This window comes from Drosophila subpulchrella, chromosome 2R, assembly GCF_014743375.2.
Source record: "Drosophila subpulchrella strain 33 F10 #4 breed RU33 chromosome 2R, RU_Dsub_v1.1 Primary Assembly, whole genome shotgun sequence".
NCBI lineage: Eukaryota > Metazoa > Arthropoda > Insecta > Diptera > Drosophilidae > Drosophila > Drosophila subpulchrella.
In genome coordinates this window covers 9,715,033-9,734,678 of record NC_050611.1, presented here as the reverse complement: position 1 = coordinate 9,734,678, position 19,646 = coordinate 9,715,033, and the positions used below count along the sequence as shown (strand labels likewise).

The following is a 19,646-nucleotide window of genomic DNA, read 5'->3' as shown; positions in this document are numbered from 1 at the left end:
TTCGAATTTTCTTTTGGGGGTTGTGTGTCTTGGTTTTAAATACATTTAGCCGGCAATAATTACGATTCATCAGTTTATGGGAAATACATAGTTATAATCGTACTCAATTAATATAATGGTATTCTCTCTTTCAACTTTATAGAGGTATTTGTCATTCTTTTTTTCGTTTACATTACAATTTGGTAAGGTAATTTGAGGGTACAACTCTCGGATTTCAGTGCCGGATCTGATTCGTCGTGATTCTGTTCATTAAATCTAACAATTTTCAAAGCATACATGCGCTGATGATATTTCGAATTAAACTTTATAAACATTCGTCATTATCAATTAGGTTTAATTTTTGTCTAAAATTGAAAATATTATATCTCATTATCGTTTCGTTTTGACTAGATAATCGTTTTTAGTTAATAATTATAGTATTATTATATAAGCATAACTTAATGACCAGAAATAAATTCTTTAAAAATGTTTCTAACAAATTAAAAAAATTATTGCGTATGCAAACATAATACGAAATCAAAAATTGTATCATTATCATTATTAAGTATCTTTGGAGGGGCATTTGCTTTATGTTCATGCCATGCATATAGTTTAGGGTTTCTTTTATTTAAATAATTATTACAAAAGTTTCCCTTTTCTTTTGCTTGTTCTTGTGTTTTTTTTTTGTAGCACACTTAAAACAATTTTAGCTGATGACTAGTTTATATAATTTTCTTTTTGCTTTGGTTTTGGTTTTGTTTTTTTCATTTTTCACTTGTTTTTTTCTGGGAAAAAATTTACACATATTTATATGAAGTTTAAATTTAGTTTTTGGTTTTTGTTTTTGTGAGAATTTGCTAAAGCAATACAATATTTTTTGTTCTTGCATGTCTTTTTTGTTCAATGTATTGCAAACTACTCCTAGTGTCCACGGCATCACCGGCTTCGTTCAACGAAAATAAAGAAATTGTAAACGGGGTCCAGGGATCCGTGGGGTCCAGAGATCCGGGAGGTCCCCCCAAAGTCAACGTGAAGGAGTAACCAAGATTTGCACTAGCAGAAGATTCGTTTCCAAAAGCCGTTCTTCAGCCGCGGCCTGCATTTTGTACAAGTCCAAGTCTCTCCTTAAGCACTGTCATTCTGGAACACCAAGGTATAGGTGCTACTGGTGGTGCTGCTGCCGCCGTTGTTGTTGTTACTGCTGTTGCTGACGGGAACGACGGATCCATTGCCCACACCCATGACCACTGGCATATTGCCACCTGGCATCGGTTTCTTCTCCTCCTCGGCATCCTTCTCGCGATCCCGACACTTGGTGTTCAGGTGACGCTTCAGATTGCTATGGACATTGGTGGCATAACCACACATCTTGCTGCAGAAATAGCGAGGCGGCAGACCGCACTCGTTCTTCAAATGACACTTGAGACTGTTCTTCCACTTGTAGGTGCGATTGCAGTTGCGGCACACCCACGGCTTCTCGATGTCCGCATTGTAGATCATGTCGGCGGAGTGCTCCAAAGACTCCTTGCGTGTGCGCTTATTCTGGACAAGGACGCGATAGCGATTGTCGTCCGAGTGCGACCAGTGCAGGTCAAGATTCTGGCCCTTCATGGCTCCCAGTCCCAGCTTGTTGCTGCTGCTCATCAGCGTGCAGTTGGCCGCGGTAAGAGTACCACCACTGGTTCCCGCCGCCGACATCATTTGCTTGGGCGCCGCCGAAATCGTCGTTATGGTGGCTGGTATGGCGGGCAACTTGATCTGCAGCGATTGACTGGTGGGCTGGAGTTGTAAATGCTGCAGATGTTGCTGCTGTTCGAGCAATTGCTGCTGCTGCTGAGCACTCAAAACGATCTTTTTCACACCACCACCACCTCCTCCAGTGGCCAGAGAACCAGCCATTTGCTTGTCACTAGATTGCTTGGCATGCTTTTGGGTGGCCGCCGCCGTGGTTAGCAGGTCATCATCGTCATCATCGTTGTCCATTAGATAACTATCCTCGAACTCCTCGTTCTCGATCTTGACCGCATCATACGTCCACGACAAAGGACTGCCCAGCTTCAGGTCATAGTCAAAGGTATTCTCATCTTCCAGGGCCTCATTACAAACGGCCTCGTCCTCCTCGTCATCCTCATGGATCGGCAACATACTCTCCGGATTCTCGATCTTCACGATCACCTCGGTCATGGTGTCATCGATGCTGTCCAGTTCCACGCCAGCAGCCGCCAGAGCAGCGGCCGATGCGGCATCTACATTGCAGTTGCTCGAGGAGCCATTCTTGTTGCCATTATTTGCCGGCGTGATGCAGGCAATGGTTGTGCGTCCAATGCTACCGATACGGGTCACCGTTTGGGTCAGCGTCTGGGTCAAGCTGTTGCTGCTGCTGCTGTTGTTGTTATTGATGTTGCTGCTGGCAATGGCCGCTGCCGCCTGCTGCTTGGCTGCAATTGTTGCTGCTGCCGCTGCCGCCGTGGACGTGGATGTGGATGTGGTGCTCGTCGTTGGATTTCTGGGCCGGATCGGCGTCGATGACTTGTTGTTAGTGGTTTTAGCATCGTTTGTGGGTGACTTTTTGGACTGAGTTAGTTTGTCTGATAGTTAGTTTTATTGACGATTTTTTTTTTTTTTTCATTTTGATTTTGATTTTGGTTAGTCATGAAATAGAAATTCGGAATGTTTAAAGTTAGTTCATTTTGCCAATGTATGAGAAATGTATAAAATCGTAAGAAAATACATAAAAAACGTATGATGTGTCTGTGTGTGCTCAGCAACAAAACAAAATGTAAGACTGTAAAAAGAAAACAAAGTTATTGGAAAAGTTCAAAAATACAAAGAAATCACAATTTGTATATAAAAAACTTAATCAAAATCATATATGTAAAATAAGAGGAATGCAGTCAGTGCGGTCAAATACCTGAGGGTTCGTCAGCGGACTTATCGATGATGGACTTGTCGGCCAGCATAAGCCAGTTACGCACTCGAATCCTGGACTCGCCACCTTCGACTTGGCCACTTTCATCTGTAAATGTCAAGTAACAGAATATTTTACATTAGTAATCATATATATTTAGAACAAAAGTAGTATTAAACTTTTTAAAATAACTTTTTTTTGATGTGTGCCTATCCTTGAAATGATGCCCTAACCATTTTTGTTTTCTTTAGTAATTTGTGTGTTTTGGAAATAAAATGTTTGAAAAAATGAAATAAAACTTTGTGTATTATTATATATAAAAAATAAAATCAATACTTACAAGCAGTAAATAAAACGCTACTAAAATCTGTGTGTAAAAAATAAGACGTAATCAGCTTAGACGTAAATAAATTAATTATCAACTCACTATTGCAAACAACTTTCGTTTCTTTTGCGTTTTATTACATGGAATTTGTATATTTTTCACATTGAATTTGGGTTTTTTTTTATCAATTTACAAAAAAGTTTTACAAACAATTCATAGAAAAATTAAATATATATATTATATATATAAGGGTATGCTAATTCTGTTTGTTTAATGAGTATTTTTTGTCTTATTAAGTGTTTTTATTTTATATAAAATTATCCTCTATTTATATAGTTTTGCGTTTTCCTATTGTTCAACAATATTGTTATTAGAAAATTTGAAATTTTCCACTTTTGCCATAATGTTTCGATTTTGGAATTTTAGAAATTGTTTCGTTTATTCTTCATTGTATAAAGAGTCGCTAAACTTAGCCCAACACCGCAATTATATAACCAATGTTTATTTTTTTGTTTTAAGAACTTTAGTTTCTTAAAGAAATTATGTTTTATACGTAAGCATTCGAGATTTTTCGTCTTCCTCCTCTGGTTCTATGTCTTTAATAAAGTATTAAATTATTATAGATCTAAAAATAATTGTTTTTTGTTGCACAGTTTTACTGGCCGCACATTTCTGTTTGGGTTTAGTTTTTATCTGCTCTTGTGAATGTTTGTAGTTTGTCGTCGTTTTTTAATTAAAGCTTAATAAAATCATCTATGGAATGTATTTCGTTGTAGTGGAAAGCAAGAAAATAAAAATAAATTACACTTGACTACTTATAAATGTGCAGCATAAAAGTATAAAATAAAAAAACACACACATTCATACCATATATTCATAAGTTATCAAAAAAATAATAAATAAAGTGCATGTGACGTATTTTGTGGCGGTGTTCTGTTGGTTGTTGATTTTTCTGTGGTTGCTATTGTGGTAGCTCAGCTACTGAATTTTTGTGGTATTCTTTTTTGTTTTCTTATCGTTTTGGAATTTGGGTCTTGCCCTCACTAAGTACCTGAGTTTAAATGTCTAATAAAATAAACCATTTAAATCCCGACCTCCTCCAGGTTGGTTGACTTTTCACTTAAATTCCTGCCTTAACCTACTTCATATGGCTTTAAACAATTACGAATATTGATTTATCATAGATTTTTTTAAATAAAATGTTTGCAAATTGCTTATGTTTTTCCATTAATTTTTCAAGGCACTTTCTCCGTTGACTATCAAACGTCTCGCCTCGCCTACACATTAAATTCTATTAAAAAAGTTGCTAAGCTTAGTGAATGTTTTTCTCCTCTAGCCTAAGACATCGTTATAATAGCAAAATATTTCCACTTGAGGTAAAATGTTGTTTGAAGAGGCTGGTTACTGACTGACTGGCTGTATGGGAACCTAAATTGAATCTGTTTGGCACTCTGTACTGAATATCTCCCATTGGGTTCTACCAGCACCTCTATAGGGAAAACTTCGACTTAAGCTTACATTTTTAACTCTCTTCACAAAACCCCACTGGGAATTTGACTATCAAGCCGAAGTCTCTCCTATTTCCTGGTTGTACTTGAAAAAGAACCCTTCTGGTTTAATTGATTGATTGGTTTCTCTTAGCGAGTAATATCTTAATATGGTCTGAGTTTTCCTTTTTATCCACTGAGTTTGCTACTGCTACTGTTCCTAAATTATATATTAGTACATATATATTTTTATATATATTAATAATATATATACCTATGCTATTATTGAATAATTCTTAACCGTTTCATTGTATAATTTTTGTCTTTCATTTTTTACGTTTTGTGTGGAATGTTGCAATATCTAAAATTGTTTTTGTGTAAAATCATTTTACTGATCACTTTGCTGTTTTGCATGAAATAATAAAAAATTATAGATTTTCAAATCGGTCTCGTGTAAACAATTAATAACAATAACAAAAAATTATTTTATGTGAAATGGCGTAAATTTTTGTGCTTTGCAACAAATTGTTTTGCGGTCCATTCGAACACGTTTTTCTCATTTTCGAAACATCCAGGCATCTTACAAAACTATCTCATTTTGTTTTTTCTCATATGTTTTTTCTTTTGTTTAAGCTTAATTTGGCACACTGATTCCGTTTTCCCGAGAGCTTGGTGTGTGATTATTTCTTTCTGTTTTTTTACTTCTTATGTAATTTCCTTTCGTTTTTAATATCCCTGATTCTGATTTTTTTTAGTTGGTCGCCTTTCTCAACATTAATAACTGATCAACGTTAACTTTTGTTTGTACAAGACTTCTATTAAAGTAGAGCTTTTCTCTACGAGAAGTGAGGATGCAGTTCCACTCCGCTGGCCAGAGCAGATGCAGCCGCTGCCACGGAAAGCGCTGCCGCGGTGGCTCCACTGCTGTCGCCATCCAAACCGCCGGAACCGGCATAACTCTTCACATCCTCCAGCTTGAACTTCTCCTTGTGCATGCGCTCCATGTGCCGGCCAATGTGCATCTTCTGCTTGGCCCGGTAGACGCAGAACGGGCACTGGAACTGCGGCTCCTTGCCGCACTCCCACTTCTGGTGATTGCGCAGCGAGGACTTGAGCTTGTAGACCCGCCCGCAGACGGGGCACGGGTGTCCAGCACCGTTGTCCGCTCCGCCCAGCATGCTGTTGCCACCGCCGCCGCTGTTGTTCGAGGGCGATTGACCCGATCCCGATCCAGATACCGATCCCGTGGACATGCCCACGCCCGCCGCCGTGCTGCCACTAATCAGATTATTCATGGCGCTGATGCTGTTCAGGATGTTGATGTGGCATAGTCCAGCTGGGCCGCCAACATCCGCAAAGGTCACGGCTCCACTCAGTGTGGCCGGATAGTCGCTGCTATTGCCGCCATTGCCCGAACTGCCCTGATCCTCGCCAAAACTCAGCTCAGTGCCGGCAGCAGCGGCTGCCTGTTTCTCGGCCACGGCTTTGAGCATTAATGCGGTGGCCTCCTCCTCGCTTAGGTGCTTCAATTTGCCACCGCTACTGGTTTTCGTGGGCTTGCCATTACTGCTGTGATTGCTGCTGCTGTGGATTCTGGCCGGCGTTGAGGCAGCCCTTGGCTCACTTTTGCAAGCCACATCCGTGGGCGTCTTTCGGCCACTGGAGCTCAACGAATCCTTGGCAGTCAATCCTCCTGCTGCCGCTGCCTGCTGTTTGTCCACCGAGAGATCGGTGGGAAAGACCAGGGGCTGGGCTCCTTCGCGCAGGGTCACCAGGGGCATGGCCAGGCGGGCGTTCCACTCGTTCCAGGTGAGTCCGGCTATGCGCGTAATACTCAGATCTAGGTTATCAAGTTCAGGTGTTTTTTTTTATGGTATTTGTAGTTTGTTGATTGTTTAGTTTATGTTTTTGTTTGTGGGGGGTTTGCAGCGCGCACAACATATGAAAATAAAAACAAGAAAAGAAAAACAAAAGAAAAGAAGAACGAAAAATAAATAGAATTACTTTTGACTGGACACAGGACAACTGCAAGAGATACTCATGTAAATCAAGAAAAAAAAAATACAAGTCAAAAAACAGACTTAACACTTAGGGTTTTGGATTTGGCTGTTAGATCAAGCTGGGTGGGTAACCAACACAGAGAGACACACACAGAAATGAGAGTGGAGGATTTGTCTGGGATGATGATAATCTGGATGATGCAAAGCAAAAATAATTAGTCAAAGCATTTAGGAGGTGAATATATAATATATATATATATATATATGGTGAGGATAAAAAGCATTAGGAAGTCGTGGCATGATTCAAAATTAGAGTACAAAATAATAAACATATATACAGTTAAACAGGTAAGATAAAAAGAAAACTCTCTTCAATAAAACGTTGAGCAAATTAAGGCCAATTAGTGCAGGGTGTAAACATATTTATTTTAAAAATAAATTTAAAAAACTAAAAAAGAAGATAACTAAATTAATTGAACTGTAGGCTGGAGAGTGCTGCTTGGGGTGGGTTTTTTGGCAGTTGCTGTTTTTTTTCATTGATTTTGCTTGAACACATCGATAAACACGGCTGGGAATATGGATTCAGGTGGTGGTTCAGGTTCAGGTTCGATTCGGGTCTGGTTACTTTTTAGTGGCATACAGAAACGAACGTTTAAATTTCGGGCTCTTAGACATAATAGAGTATAGGAATATTATGGTAATTGTTCCCTTTACAATTGTTTTGGCTTGTTTTTACTTAAGTTTAGCTCAATTCGGATGGTTGGCAGGACTCAGGGCTCCCAATCCAAGTTCCGGTCCCAGGGTCAATCTAAAAGAAAAGAGAAATATATTAGGTATGCTCGGAAAATATTAGATTAGATTAGATTAGAAGTGCTGGCTAGCTAACTCTGAGTGCCAATATCTGGTTGAAGTCTCATCGGTCACCTGGAAAGAGAAATATGTTAGTATGGGCTCTTTGCAAAAATTTATTGTTCCTAACACAAACATCAAAGCTTCGAATTTGGTTTTGTCGTTTTTATATAATTTTATTTTGACCTTCTGTTTTTACAAACTATTTTTCAAAATATAATTTCTATAGATAAGTATTCATAATAAATGTTTAATTTCAATCAATTAATTGATTTACACACAAAAACTGCAAAAAGACGTATTTATATTTATATATATATTGTTCTAATACATATGTTTAGAATTTGTTTGTATTTTGTATTTAACTTTATCTGCGAAAATATGTTTCAAAGTTTTACTCAGATATTCAGATGTACATTCAATTTTACTAAGTTCGAGTAAAGTGTTTAGGGTTTGTAATATACAGTAGTATAACTTCCTATCTTTCACATATTTTTATGATTTTTTCCATATATTTTATATATAAAGTATTGAAAACAAATTTCTACAAAGTGAATTTTGTAAGCCTCCAATTTAGATAACTTTACATTTCTCTCCAATTTATCCTTTGTCGGTTAGTTTTTTCTTTTCTTAAGTAGGTTATATTAACTATTTACTGATTTTAAAAAATGAAATTTCTGTGCACTTTTCTCCGAAAACGTTGAATTGCAGTAAAATTAATTTCCAGGGTGTTTCATCAGTTATGTAAGATTGTCCTAAATAACTCAGTTTTTTTTGTTTTGTTTTATTTTTTTGAGAGCACGCACACAAACATACAGAATAAAGTTGTTAATTATACTTAATGTTAATCTATTTTTCATTAATATAGTTGCTGCTATATTCTTTGTGTTATTTCCATGAAAATACTTGCACATTGATTAAAGTTCTTGTTTCAATTTTGTCGACTGTTTTTTGGGGCTTTGTTTTTTTTTTTGTAATTTTGAAAATTACGATAAATCAAACGATATACATAACCAATTATACTAAATGTGAAGACATAAATGTTAAAGCCTAGTGAAATTAAATTGAGTGCACACAGTACGGAGTTTCTGCTTTTTTTTTTCGAAATGTATAGGTTGATTTTGAGAACCGTGGGAAATCGACTTATAAACTTAATAAAAATAATCAACAAATAAGAACTTTAAGATTAAATAGAGTGTACACGTTTATAAAAAATGATACAGAATAGATTTTAATAATAATAATGAAACTGGTCTAAACCTCGAAAATGGTTAATTGTTTACACTCAACAATTGTTGTGTACTCACACCACCGGTGCATTTGTTTACAACATTCGCTTAGATCTTGCGGCCTCGTTTGCTCTCCAGCTGCGGCTTCTCCGGATGATGTTTGCGCACATGGACTCCCAGGTTGCCCCGCTGCTTGGCCTTGTAGCTGCAGTACGGGCACGGATGACACGGCTCCTTGCCGCCGCACTCGACATTCTCGTGGCGGCGCAGCGTTGACTTCCAGCGATATTTCTTGCCGCAATGGCGGCACACGTACCGCGATTCGGGATCATCACAAGGACCCAAAGAAGAGTCGCTCAGCGACAGTTCATAGGTCATGCCCGTCGGATCGTGCTCCGACTCCTCCTTCATGGGCCGCGTGGTGAGAATGGTGTAGCTCTTGCTCGAATCGTGCATGCCCAACTCCTCGGGCAAGATCGTCTCCACACCATCGTCGTCCTGTTCATGCAGCTCAATGGTGCTCTGGTGATGATGATGCTGCTGCTGATCGTGCTGCTGCTGGCTACTGCTGGACTGCACCACCGTCTGGATGTGGTGCGTCTGCAGCTGGCCCGTGTGGATGTGATGCGTCTGCTGTGTCTGCTCGTGCTGATGCACTGTCTGCAGCTCCTGCGGCTCGTGCTCGATGGTGGTTATGTGCGTTTCTCCGCCCGAGGTCTGCATGTGCTCGGTGATCTCCGAGGGCGCAAAGCCAATGCCGATCTTGGTGCCGTCCGGCAGCTCTATATCATCGATCTCGGCGTATTTCACTAGATCACTAATGATCGCAGCCGATGCATTCGGGTTGTTTAGATCGATCTCGCTAATCTCATACTTGGTGCCATCGGACAGCTCGTGATGCTGATGCTGGATGGCCTCGTGCGTCTCCACGATCTGCAGATTCTGCACCGTGGGGCCAATGATCTTGCCACGCGAATACCGTATCCGCGAGGCAATGGGCTTCGAGTCGGCCAGCTGCACATTACGCAGACCCACCAGGTTGATAGTCTGACCCGGATGGGTGGTGATTATGCTTTGTACTTGGGTGTGGGTCGGTTGGGCCGTCTGAAGCTGATGGTGATGCTGCTGTTGCTGTTGCTGATGGTGCTGTTGCGATGTCTGCGGCACCTCCTCGATGTGAATCGTCTGGTGCTGCTGATGGTGCTCCTGGTGATGCGGCTCCTGGGACACATGCTGAATGATATGATGCGGATGTATGATGGTTGAGCTTGTGTGCGCATGATGGGTGGCAATTGTTGTGGTTGCCGGTATAATTTTCTTAATGTTGATAAGCTCTGCAATTGGGGGAGAATATAAAAGAGATTTATTAGCAAAATGCAAGTTTAATAAAATATTTATGTAAGACCTCCGCTCACTAAATTTTTATAGAAGCGAAAACTCTAAACTCTTTATTATATATTGTTCTACTTATTTTTCTGTTTTAAGAAATGTTTTTAAGGCAAAAAAGTTATATTTTCTAAGTTTTTATGAAAGATTTCTTTTTTTCCTAAGGATTTAAATATAAACTAGTTTTTGATCATTTAATTGTTTAGGGCAAGGACTAAATATATTTCTTTTCAAGTTATTAGTCATATAATAAAATAAGTTATAACTTGAAAGAAAATATCTAAGAAATAAATATAAGTATAAATTATATAAGTATCTCTTAGATACTCTGGTTATTTCATTTGACATCTCACTAGCCTTTCTCATTCATTACATTTATGGTTAAAAGCTAGTCAAGTTTTGGACTTACCGCATTCCGAGGAAGGCAACTTGATGGGCGTGCTGGTCAGAGTGGTGAGCGTGGGCTTGGAGTCCGAATGAGAGGCGGCGGCGGCGTTCAAGAGTTCCGTGATTGTCGGCGTGGGCTGGCCAGCTGGACCGGTGACGGTGACCGCCGCTTGGACCTGCTGTTGTTGTTGTTGTGCCGCTGCCGCCTGCTGATTCTCCTCCAGCTTGGCGGCCGTTATGTTGCCCAACTTCTTCACATGCAGCACGAATCCATCCTTGTTCTGGGTGATCACTATGTCATTGCTCTCCAGCAAACAATCGTCCAGCTCGAACTCATCCTGGGTTCCCTCGGTCTGCTCGCCCTTGTCCTGCTTGGATGCTGCAGAGGCGAATGATTGGAGGTTAGTAAAAGTTGGTGTTTTACAAATTTACCGCTTAGTGGAAGTAGTTAAGCTCAGCTCCTGTCACTAATAGTAATCCTTTTGAACTCTTTTTATTGTTTTATTATTATTTCAGTTGCATCTTAACTCGGTAAAAACAAGCAAACAATATTTTTTCGGTTTCCGTTTTTAGTTCTTAAAATATATTCTTAAAAATAAAGTGTGTGTTGGTGGGTTGTGTTTGCTGTACAGCACAATTAAATGAGAACCAAGGACAAACAAAATATACCACAGCCAAAAAAAGGAATAAAAACCGTGCCCCTAATAAAAAAGCTTAACTAACTTAAGGACTATAGAAGAATTCAATAATGACACGTTTCAATTTTGGTTACAAAAAGGTATTTTTTATTAACATTAGAAGGCGGTTCTCTTTATTCATTCCCCCTCGATGGATAAACTCACCTGACCGAGATCGGATTAAGAACTAAGAAATTAAGTTAATCAAGGAACTTTGCCCCCCTGAGACGACGAATCAAAGAGACCACGGGCTAGGGAACGGCCCAAAACTCTGGAAACTCCCCGTCTATCCCGGGGACCCTCGCTGGAGCCCAAAGAACCCGTTGATGTATCACTAAAGTGCTCCGGATGCTGGGTCTTTAGGTGCATATTGAGACTATGCTTGTAACGCGCCACATAGGAGCAATGGCGACACTTCTCCGTGGGCAGGTGACCACACTCGTAGCGCAGGTGCCTCGACAGGTTCTTCTTGTACGTGTAGGCCTTCTCACAGCGTGGACAAATGTGCGAGTTGTTCGACGGGGAGACATTGTTTAGCGAGGTGACCGATTTCACGGATATCGTCCAGGCATTTTCTAAAAGAGTTGCGAGAAAGAAACGAAATAGGTTAGAGAATTTGTAATTAACAAAATGTATTTCTATCATGGTATCGAAATCATAACAAAAAAATAAAAATGGGGTCTGATGTGGGGTATGCTATATGTATGATATATGTATGCATGTTTTTGTATAACCAACTACCAGTTCAATTGCACAGCGATAGATAGTTTTGTAGCAGAAAGTTACATCGGTAGCTCTAAGGGTTACAATCTAAAACTAAACCAAAAAAGTCAAAAAACAATTTGAAAAAATCTTACCATTCCAAAAACACTGTTATACAAATTTGTTTAAACTTAAAAAAAAATATGGTAGAAACTTGTTTTTTTTTTGAGGCAAGAATTTGGCCCACAGTTGCAGGTAGTACCGTCTACTATGGCGTAACGGTAGCAATGGTTTATGATTGTTATATGACAAACCATTGACCTGACTCTTGACCCTTCGTCTATGTTGATCTGTAAGTAGGGAAACTGATTAATTCAGACAAACACAACCTGGCGACCCCCAACAAAATGCCCCGAAAATAATAATTAATGGCCTTGGTTTTGTTTTTGGGGTTTCAACATTTCAATATCAATCTTTATTATTCTTGTTGTTTGTTTGTTTTTTTTTTCTGTTACCACTTTCTTCAAACAATGTGTATATAAACGATTCCATATATAATGCCATTTGTTCAGTTTTCGCAAAAATAACAATTTTTGGGGTTAAATGGTTTCTCGAAAAATTAAAACATAATCCCAAATGGTCTTAGCTTGGTTTTTTTGGTTACATCAAATCTTGTTTTTGTTTTTTTTTGTTTGTTCATTGTTTAATCCTACCGCTTGTTATTACAATTATTAATAATTATTAATTGGTTTTTATTTTATTTCTTTTTTTTAAGGTACTAACAATATCAGCTTCTTCGTCAATGAAAGTTTTTCTTGCTTTTACTCTGTTTATTTTTCATTTATTATTCTTGTATAAATTTGTTTCATAATTTCGCCTTTTCCGTGGTTTCGTTAACAATAAATATATGTATATATCATTTATCAATTTACTCGGTTTCATTGTTGTTAAATATTACGCTACAAAAAATAAACAACTTTCGTTACAATTAAACTTTCCTTACGGCTTGTTGTTCTTGGTTGTTCTTGTTGTTCTGGTAATTATTGTTTTTGGTTTGATTATATATATAATGTATATATATATAATATATATATCCGTTAATCCTTTTAGACTGTTATGGCAATTTCTTTGTTCCAAATACACTTTTACTAAAACTTTTTCTTGTCTGGTTGCTGTTTTTTTGCTTTGTTCAGTTTTCGTCTAAAATATATATATATTGGTATATGTATATGTCCTTGTATATATGTGTGTATATATATATATTTTTGGTTGGTTTCTTTGGAGTATATTTTGTTCATTATGTTGTAACTTACATAGTTAACTCTATTCTTTTTTTTTCATCTTTTTTTCGCAACAATTTTCTGCTCTTAGTCGATAAATATTAATTAACAATATAACAAAAGTTAAAACATAAAGAGTTCTCTTGGTTAAATTAATGTGAAACGATATATATATATTTGTATGTGTAATAATATTAAAACAGTGTTACAACTAATTTAAAGAAAAACGATTTAACAAAAAAGTTATTTCGAAACATTCCATGTTTCTTTTTCCCTTTATCTCTAAACTTTAACAGCAAAAAATAATAATAATAATTTAGCTACGCGCAACAAGGTTCTTAGTAAATTAGTTTAACAAAAAACATAAATCATACGGGTATAGCGAATAATTCTCAAATAAATTTCAACTAATTTGAAAGTAATATTTTCCCTATTTCTTCAAAGAGTCCCACAATTTGTCTTGTTCGCTTGGTAGTGAATTGGTTTTTTTTTGGAGGGGGGGTTTATCTTTAGACTATTCATTTCAAAAATTGACTTTGGCAAATAGCCGCACAAGACAAATTGTCAACAAACTTTTGAAGCATTGCACTTGTGGCAGAATTTTGTAACCAAATTGAAGTAAATCAATCAAAAATTTGCCTTTGGTATTTGGTTAGTTACGGGGGGGAGAGGAGGTGAACATGTGCTAATACCGATGATTGACACTAAAATCAAATTCCCGTCGACTGAAAAGGCTGCAAATTGGGTCAAAAACGATAGTTGCCTAAGGTAACGAATTTTATTTTTCATATATCACTAGCTGAATTTTATACGCCAATTCAGTCGTTTTCGGAGATTTGGATTAGTGTCAATACGGTCTTAAAGCGCAGTTAGTACTTCACTATAATTGATTTTCATTCGTTTTTATCTTCCTTTATACTGTGTATAATTGTCTAGATCATTCGAGTTCATACAGTATTCTATTGCTGTTGGTTTTCTGTATTCTGTATTTTTATATAATATTTGTTTATTGTACTGTCATATACATGTATGTATTTTGCATATATGCGTAGGTTTATTATCTGCAACCAAAAGATTAACAATCAACAAGCAACAAACAATATATATCATCCTGCGCTCCAACTTCCTTCTAACTGCGTTCCTAACTAGAAATTATGTTTAGTTGCCTCCTGCTTAGGTTATATAACTATATATATTTTCTCGTATAATTTCAATAATTTATCATTTAATATATATATATGTATATATTAAAAATTTGTTTGATAATGGCACTCTCATAGCATTTAGTTGTCACTTTTGCCGTCAAAAATTTCACTAAAATCAATCTTTGAACTAACAACGAAAATGTACTATAAATTACACTTGTCAACAGAATCGTTTATCGTCTTCGAATGCAACAACAAATCATATTGGTTTACATCATATATATATATATATATCTATACGTGAGTATATTGTTCGATCTCATCTATGGCTTCGTCTTCTCTAAAGCATTGAATTTTTTATTTTCAGTTTTGGTGGAGAATTTCTAATGGCACAAAATGTTCTATTTCTTGTTTTTACATTTTTTTTTTGTTCTGGTACAAAATCTTTTTAACCGATTGGCACACTCACACGCACAAGGCTACACACACACACCCGGACACACACGCACACACACACTCATACATATACAATTATATTTGGCGATGTGAGTATATTTTAACCAACATCATATCATCTTAACTGACTTTCTTTTTCTTAACAATTTCCTTTTCCTTAATATCCTTTTGGTTCAACAGACAACATTTTTGCTAATATAGCATTATATATATAGTTCTATATGTGTATATTTTTATGTAGATGTGGTTGTTTCCTCATATGTATATGTTTTGTATATATGTATATAAACTCTTTTTACTATTTTTGTTCTTGGAACCATGTAACAAATCTTCCTGCAATCCCTTCTTTTTTTTATCCATCTGCCTCTGCTAAACATTCGCGATGACTCTATGAGACTTCAAGTGTACTATCTACTGGATACGTACAGTGAGGCCTCCAACTGGACAGTCCAGAGGCTTCACTGTACATAGGCAGATTGTGTGTGTGTGTTGGTGTGTCTGTGTGTACCTGGCATAATAACAACTTAAACAATAACCATATAGTTCCTCATTTTTTGATGATTTTCTTGCTCTGTTCTTATTGTTTTTGATGTCATCCACTCTCGCATTTCAGGTTTAGTTAATTTCGTGGTTGTGTGGCATAACAAGAATCGTATTAATTATATTATATATTAGAAATATATATATAATAGATATATATTTGGCAACAAATAAACACAGTACGTTTTGTTATATGCATTTCGGTTTTTTTCTTTCTGTTTCTGTCGGTTGTTATATATGCATTTCTCTCATTTGTTAATTTCACTAAGTTTTGCTTGGTTTAGTTTCTATATTATTTATATATTTTAACTAAAATTACGTAGTTTTGGTTAGTTTGACTAAAATTGTTTTGCTCTTAGCTTCCTTGCGTGTATGTTTTCTGTTTTGTTTTTATATTTACTTTTTATGTTTTGTTTCTTTAACACTTGTTTGTTTGTTTGTTTGTTTTGCCTCTCTGTTCTATTCCTTAGTTTAGTTTCTTATTTTTTTGTTGGTTTTCTTAGGTTTTTTTTTTGTTAATCTGGTTTTACATTTTACTAAAATCCTATAAAATGTTCACTGACTGCATTTAATATATATGTATGTGTATATATTGTTGTTCTAGCTTGTTAAATATTTCGTTTTTCACTTGCACTTTAACTAAGTATTCCGTTTGTTTCATTAATGCTCAGTTTCAACAATAATTCTCATCATATATACTACATATATATAGATTGGTTGGTTTTCCCTTTCTTTTTTTATCCATTTTCTTTATAAATGATGTGGCATCCAATAAATTCGTTTTGTTGTTTGTTATTTGTAATTGTTCTTGGTTTTATCTAATTGTTCTATATATCATTTGTTCTTCTTGTTTTGTTTGTTTGTTTGTTTGTTGTGTTTGCTGTGTTGTGTAACATACGTGTATATAATCATGTTCATGTTGTTCACTTTGATCAGATCAGTTGATCAGTTGATCTTCTGCCTATTGGGATAACGCTTATTCTATTTGATTTTAAAGAAAACATTATCTCATAAGTAATATTTGACACAGACACCGCTCTCAAGGTGTCGTTTTAGGTGGGAGCTTTGTGAAAATGCTTTGCCGCACATCAGACAGCGAAATTTTTTCTGTCCACCACATTCATATCTGCGGGATACAACATCGGGGATTGAGATATATATATGTAGAGAGAGGGAGATAATAGACAGGTATCAGTATCACACAATATCATCATCATCATCAGACAGACCGACCAGCGAGATCGAGTTATAACTACTGTGTGTATATATGGATATACAAAAACTCACCTGATATGTCGTTGCAGCGAGCTGGCGTCCTTGTAGCTCTTCAGGCAATTGAATCTCGGGCACTGGTAACGTCCATCCGGATTGATGAACTTGAACAGATCGGAGAACTTAAGCTCGTACCAGTAGTCGCGGATCAGGGATTGCGCCGAACTGGCCGATGTGCCCCCAGTGGGCGGCGGAGTTTGGCTCGAGTTGGAGGCATAGCTGCTTGGAGCTACAAATTTATGGGTTGTTTTCGTATAGAAAAGGAGTAGAAAGAGAAAGAGGTATACATATCATGAGTCTCGGGTTGTTCCATTCGGTTTAACCAACATCTTACACATCTAGAGCATATATTTCGTTTTGAAAAAGTAACAAGATTTCAGTATACAAAAAAAAAACACATTTTTGAAAGTTTGTAAACAATTTTTTAGAAAGAATTTTGTAAAGTTAATTTTTTTTTTTTTTTGCTTTGAGTATTATAAATTAAAAATAGTAATAGTAATAAATTGGTGATATTTACAGTTAGTGTGTGTTGCGGGGTGTTTTTTTTGCTTGATTTTAGATATTTTTTGTATTTTGTGTGGGCGTGGCATGGTGAAGCGTGAGCAGAGCTAGCAGCAGTAGTTGCAGATTGGCTGGGTTTGCTTTTTTAAAATTTTATTATTTTTTTTTTTTCTGTGGGATGATGACTGAGCTTGACTGAAGATGATGCATTTGATGGTGATGGTGATGCTTGATATGGGTCTGCAATGAAACATGTTTAGTAAACTGGACACGGCAGAAAGACAATGGTTGAGTTCGACCCACTACTAGTTATACAAACGGTTTCTTGATCAATACAATTTTATTCGAGTTACAAAAATATTCATATATATGCATATAAAAAATACTTAGTTATGGCTCTGACATATAAAAATAGTTGATTTATGGGTTATAAATATATACGTTTTGACTTAGATGGCTAGCTAAATATCATTTTCGCTTGTTATACTCGTGTGTTCACAAAATTCGTTTCACAAAATATATTTAGTAACTGGCTTAAGACTTGGGATTTAGATTTAGATTTACTTTTTACTTCTTTGGCTGCTCTGTAAATATATATGCTTGTTTTATATTTGAACTATGTATTTGCGGCTGTTTAGTTTTAGTTAAGTGTTTTTGTTGTACTTGTACTGTTGGTTGCATTTCATTTGTATTCATTTGAGATCCTTGTCTATCAGTTAGTCATAATCCTAGCTAGCAAAAGGAACTTAGATTTTACGAACTTAATCCACAAAAGTTTTAGTGTTAGTTGGTTTCTTTTTTGGAATTTCGCTGTTTTGGCATGGCCTTCTCTTAACTACAAACTAGAGACTAGACTATATCGAAAAATGTTTCACTTTTTTGTCTTTTGGTATTTTGGTTTTGTTTTGGTTTTTCTTAGGAATGCAAAGTTTTGTGGGTTCACGACCCCGAAGAACTACTCTCAGTAGTTTAACCCCCTCTTCTCCACCCTCCCTGACTTAGTTTCGTTCACATTTTCTCTTTGGACTTTTTGGCTTACTGGACTATAAACTAAATGCTACCAATATAGAAACTTAAATTAACTTAGGAAAAAGTCAGACTAGCTGAAGCATAAGTTATGATTGCGAAAATTTTGTTTTTGTTGCGTTTAACTTAAGTCTAAAATACGAATTTTAAATGAGAACCGAGAGACGGTCGACTGCAATGATTGGAATTTTAAGCAGGCAGGCAGGTTGGTTGGTTGGTTGTTTTGCTCTGGTCGCGTTTGTATACCATTTACATGAAAATTAACCAAATTTATGCAAATCGCGTTTACCATACATAATACAAAGTGAAAGCCGGAATTTGTTTTTCTTTGGCTTTTCGATAGATAGCTCCTGCGCGCTGGCTCAGTAGATCATTGCAGTCTGTCCTTACTGGTTGTTGGCGTTTCTTTTTTTTGATTAAGAACTGAATACATATGTATATAAAAACTAAACTTCTTGGACTGGATTTAAGATGAATGATAATATAATATCGTTTTTAGGGACCCTCCCTATGCGGTGGCCTCCCATTTGGTGGCTATTCCCGTGGAGGCCTGCATCTGAAAGGCCAGCGGCAGGAAGTCCTTTTTCATTTTGGCAAAATGGGTCTTGATGTGCTTGGTCAGGTTATCGCTCCTCTTGGCCGCATAATTGCAGCTGGGGCACTGGAAGATGGGTCTTTCGGTGGTGAAGCGGCACTCGAACCGTCGATGGCGGCTTAAACTCTTGCGGGTCTTGTAGGATTTGCCGCACTGATCGCAGGCGTGCTGATACCAGGTTAGTACGAAATCTGCAATGTAGATGTGGGTGCGGTACGGAGAAAGGGGCACACGAAGACGGATGGGTAAGTGAGTGGGTGAAAGTGATCGAGTTGAATTGGTTGATAGTTGATAGTTGATAGCTGATAGTTGGTTTACAATGATTCGTTTCCTGATCGTGTATGACTGACTGTATATCTTAGTTTCTGCTTTACACATTTCAATTTCTTTTGTTATTTGAGCAAGTCAAGTTTGCTAAGCTACAAAAAATCAAGAAAAAATCATATAGTAAATATTAAAATAAAATTCATAAATATTAAACGACTTAAAAACATGTCAAGCATTCCAAAAACGAAAATATATTTAAACTATTGACGGGAAAATAAAAAAAATATATATATATAAAACATCGAGATCTCTTAGTATAAGAAAAATTCAGCCCATATTATATGTATATTTGTAATAAACCCAAGTGGAACCGCCTTAAATACTAGAAAAAACGTCTGTGTAAGAAAAAACATCAAGTGTTAAGTAATTTATTTTGGTTTTGCAAATATTTCATAGAAAGAGACACACACAAATATATTATCAAATAGAGAAAAAGATTAAGACTAGGAATTGGAAAGGCACACAAAAAGCTGAAAGGACACACGCGCTCATACACTCGCCACAAAGCGCACACGCATTTGGGACACAAAAAGCAGACACATGAGAGAACCCAAGCAAGAAAGTGAAAAATAGAC

At 36.8% G+C, this 19,646-nt stretch overlaps 1 protein-coding gene across 15 annotated transcripts in view; it reads right to left on the bottom strand.

Moving 5' to 3' along the window:
* Positions 1-19,646, bottom strand: part of LOC119549274 (longitudinals lacking protein, isoforms F/I/K/T) — a 64,131-nt gene that overhangs the window by 17,477 nt on the left and 27,008 nt on the right. For 3 of the 15 annotated variants that reach the window (XM_037857189.1, XM_037857186.1, XM_037857188.1), the window contains exons 6-7: positions 10,573-10,929; positions 8,313-10,111 (exon numbers count right to left, since the gene is read on the bottom strand). The exons of 7 other annotated variants lie outside the window; for them this stretch is intronic. In XM_037857189.1, the coding sequence (XP_037713117.1) occupies positions 8,886-10,111; positions 10,573-10,929 (1,583 nt within the window). In that variant the 3' untranslated portion in view covers positions 8,313-8,885. Of the gene's footprint in view, positions 1-785; positions 2,765-2,890; positions 2,996-3,403; positions 6,540-8,312; positions 10,112-10,572; positions 10,930-11,416; positions 11,803-12,372; positions 16,477-16,637; positions 16,852-19,646 lie in introns of those variants that run through there. 5 more of the 15 variants (XM_037857190.1, XM_037857207.1, XM_037857206.1 and 2 more) reach the window with 5 other exon arrangements.